General features: G+C 32.2%; 1 protein-coding gene across 1 annotated transcript; it reads right to left on the minus strand.

Annotated features, from left to right (window-relative positions):
* Positions 1-11,048: 11,048 nt before the first annotated feature.
* On the minus strand, positions 11,049-11,645 carry LOC132746545 (big defensin-like). The gene is made up of 2 exons (XM_060735731.1): positions 11,408-11,645; positions 11,049-11,232 (listed from the first exon to the last, which is right to left on the minus strand). Exons 1-2 carry the CDS (start codon positions 11,637-11,639, stop codon positions 11,105-11,107), a joined length of 360 nt encoding a protein of 119 aa, XP_060591714.1. The 5' UTR covers positions 11,640-11,645; the 3' UTR covers positions 11,049-11,104.
* Between the last annotated feature and the right edge of the window lie 2,338 nt (positions 11,646-13,983).

Raw genomic sequence — 13,983 nt, forward strand, 5'->3', positions numbered from 1 at the left:
ATAACTATTCAGTATTTAAACAAGTAAAAAGTGTAAGCGGCCGAATAGCTCAGAGGAACTCAAGAGCCGCGGAATGGTATTCCGAGTGTCAGGGGTTCGAGTCCCTGCCAGGCTGTTACATATCAATATAAATCTGTCAAGAAAAATAGGAAGGAACTGTCTAAAATAATTATCACCCTAAATAGGATTCGGACAGTCTTTGATGAAAAGTCAGAAGATGAACTTGTAAAGGTGGGTGGGGTGCTAGTCTGATTACCATCATTTGATGTCTGACGAACCTCATATCTAATATTTATTGGTACGCATATACACGTAAACACCTGTTTGCTGAATTGAATATGCTATTAATTAGTAATTAAATCTTATGCGTATGTAAAATAGGATTTAAACTTATTAATCTTCGGCGTAAAGCATGTTGAAATCTGACCAGTATTCACCGCGAGGTCACAAACTTTAAAACTTTAATGTAAATCTCACAATAATAATTCTTTATATAATATTTCTATTCCTTGACAGGGACACAAAACATCTTTAACATGTTTAAGAAACAAGAAATTTACATAATATATCTATCTAAGATATTCTTTTACTTCTCAATAGTAACAGACGCAAAACACGGTACTTAAACGCTTAGACGAACGCAGACGCACGCTAAACGTTTCTAGGAATAAGAAACGCACGCTTTCAGACGCACGATAAACGAAAAACGATACACGGAAAACGATAAACGTTAAACGCTTGTAAACGATGCACGCTTGAGAAAGCGTTTCAGCAAACGCACGTTGCACGCTATACGCACGCACGTTACACGAAAAACGGACGCACGAAAAACGCTATTTTTGACAACCGAAACGTTCACCCTACTGTACATGTATAATAATGAATCTGAAAAGCAAACCTAGCACCTGTTACTGAAGTTAAAATCGGAGGTCGCACTCGTTGTATTTCTAATTGAAGCACAGGAAACTCCTCATTGTTGTCATATAGTTTCTGACAATAATATAAACTTGATTACTTCATCAGGTATGAAGAACTGGTGCAGGTGTTCACGACTGAATCAAAATGTTAATCAACCACTTGACAGTCTTATGTCACATGGTATACAACAATATATAGTACAAAACAAGACTTCACGCTGTAAAGTTTGTTAACACTAAATCTTGTGCCAAGCACTTCAGTTCATTATTGTTCGCTACAATCGTCCGTGTGGTCTAAAATATGGCCAAAGTTTCAGGATACACAAGCGGTCTATAGTAGCCAGAGGGAGAGATTTACCGCGGCTTAATATGTATTTACACAACATTTCACATCCCCTATCAATTAGCATTCAGTGTGAAAACGACCTATAAGTCTAAGGCTAGATGTCCAGCGACTGAAAGGTGACCACTGGCTTTAACAAAAGAAGCCGGTCAAATATAAATAAGAAGGGTGATAAAGCTTATCATGCGAATTCTTAGGATGATGCCAATAGCCAAAAGTTCAACTAAACACACCGTTTAATTTGCTTGTAAATGAACAAATATAGTGGCCATAAGTTTGTACTCTGACGAATACCAAATTTTGATTGAAAGGCTTCGTGTTCATTTTTTCATATAAACACTTATCCAAAATGAAAAGAATAAAAGCACTTTTCAAAAAAGTATATTGTTTTGAATGAGTCCGAAATATTCGTATTCAAAACACTGCAGTCAAACATACGTTTTTTTCCTCGGGAGATATTATTATCTATACATTTAATATCATTTATAATGTCATAATATTAATTAAGATGTCAATGAAATTAGGAATCAGAGCTTATTTCAAGTAAGAATGACTGTTAAGAATTAACTGAAAATTTGTTTGTAATTGAAATTAATATTTGTACTTTGACACAGGCTTCTTTTTCCCCCTCATATAATACCACTCTACTTTTCACAAATGCAAATGATAACCGATTCACGATTTCAATCTATATTGTTAAGATGATCATCTTTTTAAAACTCATTTCAATAGAACCTTTTATGATACGCCGGAGAGATTTGCAGTCGGACTGAAGTACCAATTAGACTTAAACGTCGGCCATATTGAAAGAAAGTCAAGATCTATAAACGCTTTGCCAATCAAGGAGCTTTACATCTTACTCATTAAACGCTTTAAAGTTAATACTTGACAAATCCTGAAGAAATTCGATATGACGTGTTTTAAAGGACTTTTGATTTTCTGATTTTGTGAAATATTTAATAAAAATACGATAGGATCTTGGTGAAAGATCACCTCTTAAGGCATGTCTGGCTTTCTAATTAATGTAATGCGATACATGCAGGTATTTATGCTCATCAAGAATACCGTCGCTGTCAGCTTTAATTTAGTTTAATGTTATAATGTTTATTAAATACACAAAACCATGCTAATTGTGTATAACGAATTGAGTAAAACTATTAAAATAAAATGAAATGAAAGGTTATTTAAAATGGCGGCTTAAAGTGCATTATGTAATCAACGCCTTGTACATAGAAACAGCCATCTATGGTGTGACATATTTAACGTTAAAAACTTGTATATTAATATACAAGCATAATGTCATTTTGCAGTATACCCGGTATTGTACTTATATCAATTTTAAAGCCCTACACCGTACAAAGTATCATTTAGTAAAACAGGCTTTGAAATCACCCGTATGCGCCAACCCCTACGAAGATGATATGATAAGTTTCCATATAGAAAATGGCTTAAACATATATGAATTATATTTGCGATGCGTTGTCTTGTTTAAATGGAAAGTTGTTGTATAAGCCCAGACTGATCAAATGACCTAGACGTCAAGTTGGACAGACATAACATTGCCAGAAATGATTTTTGTAACACTGACAGTGTCACTAAAAGGACGGTAGGTAAACTTTCAGCTGATGGTTGACCGGCACATGAAAGGTGAAAAATATTAGTTAAATTCAAAGCTTTTTATCAGGCATACCAATTAGATCCGTGAACTATCTAACTTTAAGGCACTTATACGCCACTACATATCAAGCGGGTAATCTCACCGCATTCACAAACAAAACCACTGTGATAACAACAGAAGAAGAGCATCATTGACCGAATGCGATTTTTAATCTCTTGATGCCGAAATAATAGAAGACCTATCTCATTATTTTAACCCTATTGTGAAGTGCGTAAACCATATTTTTATTGTCAGTCCCTTTTAAGGACTATAAGAAATATTCGCTTTTGGCGATGCTACTGAACTGTATAATAAGCGTTCGGTGCATCCCAGGGGAGCATTATATCTGACTTTGATCCCCAACAATTACATAGGCATTTTTTTCACAAATTAATATAGCAAAGCCGGTCAAGTCTTTTGGTGGATAAGTTCATCAATTAATGCGATATAGATCGGAATGCGTATTTAAAATGATGGAGATAAAAAAAAGTTTAATCCGAAAAGAAACGGTACATCTTTGCTCTATAATTATGACATAAAGTAGGCTTAATTTAAGAAATATATATAACACAATGGCTACTAAGTTCTTTGATTTCAGGCACATTGTTATCACTCAACTTGTAAGATATGGGAATTACTAAACTCTTTACATTAACATCAAAAGAAACTTCTCAGAAGAAGTATTATTCATTTTCTTGAATTGTATGTATGAATAATAAAAAGATTTCTTTGCATAATTTTGTTCAATTTTTTCCGCATCGTCAACATTTAACATTTGTAGAAAAGCTTTTAATTTCAATTAGCAAAATATTTTACTGTTGGTAATCATTTCCTGACTGGGCGAGATAAGATTAGCTACAATCTGATAAAAAAGATAATATTTTATTTTCATTATTATAATATTGTTTTTGGAAATATATAAAATCATTTGTTTTAAAGTATGTTGCCGATATAATAATAATAATAATAATAATAATAATAATAATAATAATAATAATAATAATGAAAATTATAATAATAATAATGATAATGATAATTGTAATAATAATGATAATATAATGATGTTATTATATTTATGACATACAACATGTAATACTATTAAAAATAATGCTCCTGATAATTATAATAAAAGTAATGATAAAAAATATTTCTTTTTTTCTGTTACAACACGTCTATTGCATATTTTGCACTTCATAATAAAATAAACTATGCAGTGTATGTTCATTATTATTCTGATTACTGTCAAAATATTTGTTTTTTTGTGTACAAGGTATAGTTTCTTTTCTATAGTTGATAAATTACATTTTGTGAGGTTTCTGTTACTCGCAAAACAATCAATTTGTGATAGCTGTAAATAATACAGTGCTAGTGTCTATTTTACCGATTAACTTTCTAGTTATTAAATATGTTTTAACAATTAAGAAATCTTTAAAGTGTATAAAACGGTATATTTGTTTAAATTTAAAAAATAATACTTCCAAAATGATTTTATGTAATATATAAGGCAATAAATTGTCTTAAAAGTAAATTGGGACAAGCACGAAATCATTGCTTAACAGATAAACCCTATTTTAGATACAGTAGTTGTTTTGTTTACATTACAATTATATTCATGTGTGGTAAATACCAAAGACATTCTAGTATATTACGATTCTTTTAAGAATCGACCATAAGATTATGGGACCAATATGATTTTACGATTTTACTTTATAAAAGACCATTAGATATAGCCTGATACTTTTTACGAGTATAGTTTATGCTAACGACCTGAAGGAAATAGTTCTCATCTTTTCATATTTGCTTTTTTAACTTTTTTTTTGAGATATGAAAGATTTCTTTATTTCACAGCTGACTTATGAATAGATTGTTAAAAACAAAACGAAAATTCTTTACTGTTTTACTGGTACACACTATAAATTTTTCCTTTTGAAGTCAAAATTTACAACAGAGAGTATTTTTTTTTTGGTATGTTCATTCTGGACCAAAATTGCATGCTTTAACATATTGGTGTTCAATATCCATTACTTAAAACATAATGAGTAAATAAAGAAACACATTTATTGTTGGTAGCATTACGGTATCTAAACTGGAGCCAAAGAGACGAGTAAATTACGTGAAAAGGTAAAACACTTAAATGCAAAGTGCAACAAAACGTGTATAAAATGTATGGTAATTAAGCTGCTTTTAATATCTTTAAATGTCTTTGAAGTAAAGTACATATCATAACTCATTGGCACATTCATTTAGAATTCTTTGCAATGCAATCATTTTCATACATGTATATGAAAATAACTATTGTGATTTTCATATATGCTAAAAAACAAATGCATTTGTTCTCCTATTGAATTGTACATGTTAAATTAGGCCGTTATAAGACAACGTGATGTCCATTTCAACTTGCATTCTATTTAAATCATAGCTTTATCATACTTTACACACAAGAAAGGGTAAACTAAATTACAACTATTCATTTATTGATATTATACTTAAACGAATAAACTCAGTCTCTCAAACCTTTGAAGTATATACATTTCAGTCTAACAGTATTGTATACATTTTAGTCATGTTAGTAAAACAATTTCATCTTTTTTTCTCTTAATTCAGTATTTCGCAATTCCGACCAGTCCGACCAATCTTTGAATGTTCACTAACAAAAGGAAGAAAGCTACTGAATCATACACACATTTCATCAACAGGAATTGGAAATTTAAATGCGTTTTTGCCAGCATCTAATCTCACGAAAGAAACCGAGCCGTCGTGTCCCTCATGCTCTACAATTCGTATCTGACTGATATGCTTAACATCTTCATACACAAACCTTTTCCACATATTGATAACTAACTTCCCTTTCCCCGTTTGTGTTTTATTTGTGTTTACAGGTGTTTGCCATTCTGCAGTTTTCCTTACTGTTTTGTCATGTTGATATTATCGTCTTATTGGAATATGATTAATTATTTTCACTTTGTTTTTGCTTGTTTGTTTGCCTGTATCTGTCTTACAGATATTGCTCGCAATATTATGGCGTTGTCATTGTTCTTACGTTTCCTTTTGATATTCCATCAACATGGTAATACTGCAATATTCCTTTTACTGGATAATGTTTTTATATTGAACTCATCAGCTTCCCTTCTCGCATTGATACATTTTTATCGAAACTAAACATACTTACCGGTGATGTGATACTCTTTACCCTATTCATGAAAATCATTTACTTCATTTCTTTGTTCTAAATTTAAATCTAGCAACCGCTTTCGTCGGATACAAATATCCCTTTCCCGTGACCCGTTTCAAATTAATTCAAGTTGGCATTTGTATAATTGATTTCTTGGTGATTACTCACAATTTAAAGGGAGACACAGGCAAAATTTTCATTTCTTAGTATTGAATTTTTTATTCCTAATTCTGTAAATGCCCCAAAAATGAATATATTAGACAGTCAAAGGAACAAAATTTTTCTCCATATAAAGAATTAAATGGTGGTTTCCTAACCTGACCCGCGTGGGTCAGGTTAGAGCGCTAGGATTTCACAATAGTTGTCACAGTGAACTATGGAAACGTTAAAGAACATGTCAAATGAATGATTTTGACTTGTTTAAATCATACAATATCCACAGTTTCGGTTAATGTAACTTCAAGGATTTGTTCAAGTCACCTGACTTGTTTTAAAACTATTTGGTGATTCTATTGGCATCTAAATTGTGTTCAACATATATAGATATATTTATGCTTCAAATCCAAAATATATAGAATTGAAACAGAAATTCATGCTGAAACTTTTAGAAATGTCATTTTAGCGCGAGTTGAGTACAAAAGATCATTTAAATATTTTTGTCATTATTTTGCCTGAATATTCCTTTAAAATGCTGTTTTATTGCGATATTGGAAACTTGATCCCCCTGTTCAGTAATATACCTTCTTAAATTCATTATTCATGGCCTTTTCAACATCCTGTTCCAAAATATGTTCGAAAATTGTCTAAAACAAATGAATAAAAATGCAGTTCACCATTTTACTAAAATATATTACACAAAGTAGATAGAGTGTTAATGCATTTGAGTTTAAATAAGCGCTCTTAGCCTCATCTGATGTCCCGCATGTGAAATTTTCTGCAAAATATTCTGGGGGAAATATTATTAACTTTTGATGTTACAAATTGTTTGAGGTCAACCATTTTCTTTGTTTTGTTGCATTGCCTTACTCATATAATATGCTGAGATTAATTTTTGGAACAGTTGTTTCGGAGATCTACCCCGACAGCTTTCATCTTATATTCAACTGTTCAAGATTAATAACACTGGGAGAGCTTCAACACATGTCATGTTCAACAGTATGTCCTTCAATTTCCTCTAAACGCATTCGGATTCAAAGAAACAGTTATGTCTTTTGATTGCCTATTTATATACATTTAAACGAATTAGAGAAAGTATCGTCGGTTTAAAGTTTTGAATCTATTAAGACAAACAGAAGTTGGTCACTTTGCAAATTGCAAAGGATGATTTTTCACTTGTCTCCAGTGTAGAACCCTTTACTGTCATTGAGCACTCTCTTCTGTAGAGGAATTGATAACTAGCACCAAATTATTGTTGTAAACTTTTTGTTAGAATTGAATAACTTGATTTTTCTCTTGTTTTCTCAACAATAGATGTTTCTTGCTTTTGTATTTTATCGCATTATCTTGTTGCACTTTCTTTGACTCTTCTGCATACACCCGTGTGCTTGTTTAATAGTGTTTCAAGATTTTATGTTTTATCAAATTCCCCGACAATATACTTGCTATTACCTTTTTTGTCATTTTTTTACAATTGTGATTTTTTGCGTCATTCATCTCACCTATTATAGCATTTCCCAAGAAGAGTGTTTGGAGTACTTATTTAGATATTTTACTAAGGTGAACACGAACTTCTTTAACATTGATTGCAACAAAATTCTTGGGTAGATAAGTCGTTCCGTTCAGTAGATACATCAGCATTCTTCTTCTTCAATGGTCGTTTCGGCTTATGACTCTTGATTTTGCCATTTTAGATTTTGAATTTGTCGATACGCCCTAAAAATCGCCAAAATCTTGCAATAGAATTCAATATGAATCTCAATAATGAATGTGAAACATTCTGAATTGTCTATTTTTGTCCACTGTATTTGTATAGAAATACTACATGACAGTATGTATGAATTAAATTACCAAATTAAAAACTTTTATATGCGTTTGCTAGTATTTTATCGACTGGATACCGTTCGACATTATTCTTTGTTGTTAGCAGCAAGAGCTAATGTAATACTATTTATGATCATTTTTAATATTCACTTATTACTTATACAAGAACGTCGAATGTACTAAAAATAAATAAATATATTACATGTATTAATGAACAAACAAAACAAGAAGATGATAACTTGGACATACCAAAGAAACATGATTAAAAATGGTCAAGATCAGGATCAAAATTAATAATTTAAAATATATCCATTACTACTTTCATTGATTAAAAGGAAAAAGGAACTCCATTGAGGACAAAAGTCTAAAAACATACAATTTTATTTTCTTACATTAATCAACTTGGGCACTTGAAACAGAAAGATAAAGAAATATACTCAGAAGGTAATTGAAAGTCGTAGCTCGGTATGAGTGAAAAATGTTAAAACCTTTTTTGATGTTTGAGTCTTTTTAACAATAAATATTTATCCTGGAAAAATGATGTTAGCGAATGATCTGAAATTTTGCACACAAGGTGATGGTCTAGAATTATACAAAACGAAATCTTTATTTGCAGACCAGTCATGTAAAAAAAAAAAAAAAAAAAAAAAAAAAAAAAAAATAAGCCTCAGTGGAGTCCCTTTGATACTTAATATTGAATCTAAAATAGATCAGTTAAATAAATAATAAATAATTTACAGGATACGTGCGTTTATATTTTCGTCGAAATGTTGATTCTGATTCTTTTGTTTTATCAATTTTATTTTGATCAAACTGTTATTGTATTACCTTTCGTTTTTCTAATCTTTATCACTATTTTTTAAAAAATATTTTTAGGCAAACAAGTCGTGCAGATTTTGAAATTCAATTTGTACTACTAAAAAACATTCTAGCTAAGCAACTGTCTTTAATTGGGTATAAACAGTGGCAGGAACGAATACTTACATGTACAATGTGTACATGTGATATAGCTCATCATCTTAGGGCAATCATAATGTTTCGCTGATAACGGTAAATTCTACGCATTTGACTGAACTAACTTCTCTCTTCATTTATGGATCTTTGACGGCATAGTTCTTTGTTTGGAGCAAAAGCTCAATAGATGTTTTGGTGATTGTTACGGATCGTTTTACGGTCAGATTTGGAATAACTTTGCACTTGCAGTCCGTTTTGTATCAGCATTGTATGTTTTAAACACACCAGAACTCACGACGGAAATGTATCTACGAAGGGTCCATGAATACGGGCAAAAAATTCTAAAAACATTGAATTTCCAATGAATGTTGAAAAAAACCTTAAAGATTAACGCTGTAAAAGATTAACTTTTGCTTTCAAAGATTGGGGATATAGTGCACATATGGATCAGCGGAAATTCACATATTTTTGACCGATGGTCAATTCCATATGGAAGTCATTCCCCGTGAACATGTTAATCTCTTAGATTGCATCATATGTTACTTAAGAATGTTACCGATGACGCTCCATGAACAGGTACTTTTTCTTTTAAAACCAGTTCCTGACAGGGTGACCTGAGGTGCTTACATGGGGGTAATATTTAATGGCACATCAGCACCATAAGGAAAAAATCGTCATACTGTCCAAACAATGATACATTTTCGGTGTTGATTATAAAAAACCCATCAAAACACACTTTTTTATAGAGCTTTGGTCCATACTGCAGTAGAATTTCGTGTAAAGGGAGACAACCGATTTTTATGTTAAAGTAGTGTTGACGTAGTTTACCCGCTTGCAGTCAACCTACAATAAACACTGTCTAGTATTCAGCAACTTTGTAAAGTTGAAGACAGTACTATATATTGACGTAAACACATTTACTTTGCCTAAATACGATAAATATAGTAGTGGATTAACTGCATAAAACAAAACTGCACATTTTTTTCAGTGAACACAATCATAAACATTACACGCTGCCCAGTTATCACATTATGGGGTTAATTTATCCTGAATGATATCATGTCATGACACATTTTATAAGAAAATAAATCAAACTTCTTTTACTATATACAAAAGATAATTGTCTGGTAATAAAACTTTCTGGATGTGTTTAGGTAAGAGAAATATCTGGAAACCCTCAAAAGATTTTTACAACAACAAAAAGTCGCCGTCGACTATACTGTATTGAGTTTGTTTATAAGAGATAATGAATTGTTAATCATCACCCATGTCCGACCCCCCTACCTCCCCCTAAAAAAACGTAAAAGAAAAAAAACCACACACAAACAAACACCTCGCACCGACTTCATTTGTAATAAATGTTCGTAACTTAACGTATTGGATAAACTGTTCCTGAAGAAAATTAAAAATATTACAACCCATAAAAATATTATCGTATTTTTGTAATTTAAAACTATAAAGATCTTATAACTTTGAATTCCAACCTAATCGCTGTTACAATTTTGTTAAATACGCCATTTTCACTGTTTTGGTGGAAAACGTGTATATGTAGATATATTAACGCTAATAAAAGGCATGGGTTTGAGTTTTTAAAAAGTAGAACATCCTGATTTGGATCCCTCTTAATTTCATTTCATTATTAAATAACTTGTTCACAAGAATAAGTTCATTTCAATTTCCTTTGATATGCATGAAGAATATGACAAACGAAATGACAAAAGTTCTATCAAAGGAAAATAACTGCCCTAATCACACTGCCGAACATTTACCACTTACTTACTAAAATTATCATTTCATTACTTAAAATTCAGTATCTAGTAAGGTTATACCACAACTTCGTTAATCTAGTAATAGGCCTGCGTCTTCTAAACTATCAACAAGCCCTATCTATGTCTCTGGAAAGTTTTTTTTATTATAGAAATTTAGTGATATTTGGATAAAATAGATTTATATCATGCAGAAACAGTTATAAAATCGTTGGAATTATTGCATGCATCATAAAAAAGACTGATAACAACACAAACATATCTTTACTTCTTTTATTCTCTTCAATTTCAAAATACTTGGATACCAAAATAAGTTTAGATCTCAGATCTGCAGCAATAGTAATTGCCACAGACGGGTGTATGGTAGTGGTCGATGTACTCATGACTGAAACAAGTGTCTCTACACCATCCTCTATTGTTTGCACAACTGTGACTGTCGCTTGCTTCTTTGGATTCAAGGAGAATAATATTGTTTTTATTCAATATAACAAATTGAATAATATATAAATGAATATTAAATGAAATTTAAGAAAACGGGTACTAAATAAGGAAGAAGACAAATGAATGAATCCATCCACGAACGAAGTTAAGTAGTTAACATAAAAATATAAAGGATACAGGTCTTGCTGACGGAATATTTGTAGAGTTCCGCTGCGCCGTAAGCTGCAATGAGCGCCGCCCATACCCACGGCGAAACAGTTGCACCGGCATAAACGGGAATAGCAGCGACACCAAATCGTTTCTGGTTGTTAGTTTCTTTTTCCTGTTCCACCTTGTTAATACATAGTGCTGGAGTTGTCCCAGTTAGAAGGATAATGTAAAAGATGCAATAGAGTGTGCCTCTCTCCATTTTGTTGTTTTTTCTTTTTCATTAAAATGAAACGAAAAGTGTTTTATGATAAGATCTAAGAATTTTACGACAAGAAAAGTATAGCACTGTAAAGTATAGGAAAATATTGCAATGCCCCTTGTTTCTATAATGTAGTACTAGTATTAAGCATTAGTTATCTGGCAACACGCCCGTTTAACTAACAACGAGTGAAAAATGTCCATCGGTAAAAATGTTGTGAGCAACTTCCGTTCCTCGTTGTGAGCACCCATTTATGACGTGTGACACGATAAACCAGGTGAGTTTTTCATAATTTTTGAAGATTACAGACATTTATGTAAAAATATCGGAATGCAGTTAGCTAGCGATGTGTTTTCTGAGTATGCACATGTAAAGATATTACCTGTTGGTGGACAATTTGATGGAAATACCGTGCGACGCAGTCACTCGGGGTAGCTGGAAAACTGGAGACAACTTCTCTTTGGACCTAATTTAACATTGAAAACGTCGATTCTGGTGACATTTTGTGCATTCTAACCTAAAACAGATGCCAACAAGTCTTCAGCGTAAATTATTATCTGAAAGTCTTCATAGAAACAAAGATATACTCTTTTTTGCTTTGATCCTCGTTGTGAGCACCATAACCTCGTTGTGAGCAAGACAAGCGCAGTGCTTGTCTGGTTTTAATATGTAATTCAAATGGCAAGAATACAATTTTCAATCTACCAAAACCAATCAAAACGTTTTTGTATAATAGTTTTTCTTTGAAATAGTTCTTCCTTTTTCTTTTTTTGAAAATTATTCTCATATTCACAAGTCATCAGATTAACAGAAGAACTAATCAGTGGAGGTAAATCAGGTATTTTATTTCGTATACTCTAGTGTGGCACGAGTGAACATCACGGGGTGTTTATGAATATTTCAACAATTTCACAATCTGTGTGATACACACATACATGTGTTTATCCTGAGCTGAAGACTGACCAAGTTATGTAAAACAAGAACTATCACTGTAAGTTGACAATGCCCCTGAAGTGGTGCTTTGTCCTTTGATTTATGGACCAGATAGATTATTTGTTTTTGGACAATTAGATCTTCGATGTGAAGGTAATTCAAGGTCAAGGTGAAATAAATATAGGTCAGTTGGAAGGTCTTGTCTAAAGGGGCATTGTGTCCAAATATGAATTAATTCCACTTACTTATAAAGAAGTTATGACCAATGTTAGAGTTTTTGGATGTTCTAGAAGGTCATTCAGGGTACAAGGTAAAAAGATACAGATCAGTTTGAAGGTCTTGCCTAAAGGGGTGTTGTTTCAAAATATGAGTACAATTCGTATACTAATAAGGAAGTTATGACCAATTTTTAAGTTTTTGGACAATTTGACCTTCAAGGTGAAGGTCATTCAGGGGTCAAGGTCAAACGAATATAGGATAGTTGAAAGGCCTTGTCCAAAGTTGTGTTGTGCCTAAACATTATGCCAGGACATTATGGCCAATCTTATATGTTTTCGGACAATTTGACCTTCAAGGTAAAGGCCATTCAGGGGTCAAGGTAAAAAAATACAGGTCCGTAGGAAGGTCTTGTGCTAAGGGATGTTGTGTTCAAATATGAATCAAATCCGTTTACTAATAAGGAAGTTATGGCCAATGTTAAAGTTTTCGGACAGATTGACGGACTGACAGACGGACAGTTCAAAACTAATATGCCTCCCTTTGGGGTATGCACAACGACTTCCAAAGCAATGCTGCTGTGCAAAAACGTTTTAATTGTTGTGGAAGATTGAAAATTATATTTTCACCATCTGAATTCACGTAGGGCACAAAATGGGCGCAATTTAATGAAACACTTGCCATTTGTTACAAGCGTAACACTAAGTAACACCTACGTAACGCATGTAAATTCAGTAACATTTGTAACAAGTTTGTTCCTTAAATTTCTTATCTGTGAAATTTTCATTTCACTCAAAACTCTCGTAACATTTGTAACAATGCTGTAACAACTATGTAACAACCTAGTAACATCTATGTAACCATATTAACTCCGTTTTCTGGTCATTTTAGTGTTTTTGCTGTAACACTTTTAACAACCTGTAACATTTGTAACAATTATGTGTGAAATTTTCGTTTCACTCTCATCTCTCGAAACATTTGTAACAATGCTATAACAACTATGTAACAACCTTGTAACATCTATGTAACCTTATTCATTCCGTTTTCTGACCATTTTTAAGGCTTCTGCTGTAACACTTGTAACAACCTGTAACATTTGTAACAATTATCTGTGAAATTTTCATTTCACTCCAAACTCTCGTAACACTTGTAACAATGCTGTAACAACTATGTAACAACCTTGTAACATCTATGT

Source organism: Ruditapes philippinarum, unplaced genomic scaffold (genome assembly GCF_026571515.1).
Source record: "Ruditapes philippinarum isolate M1 unplaced genomic scaffold, ASM2657151v2 ctg15625_1_1_1_1, whole genome shotgun sequence".
NCBI classification, from domain to species: Eukaryota; Metazoa; Mollusca; class Bivalvia; order Venerida; family Veneridae; genus Ruditapes; species Ruditapes philippinarum.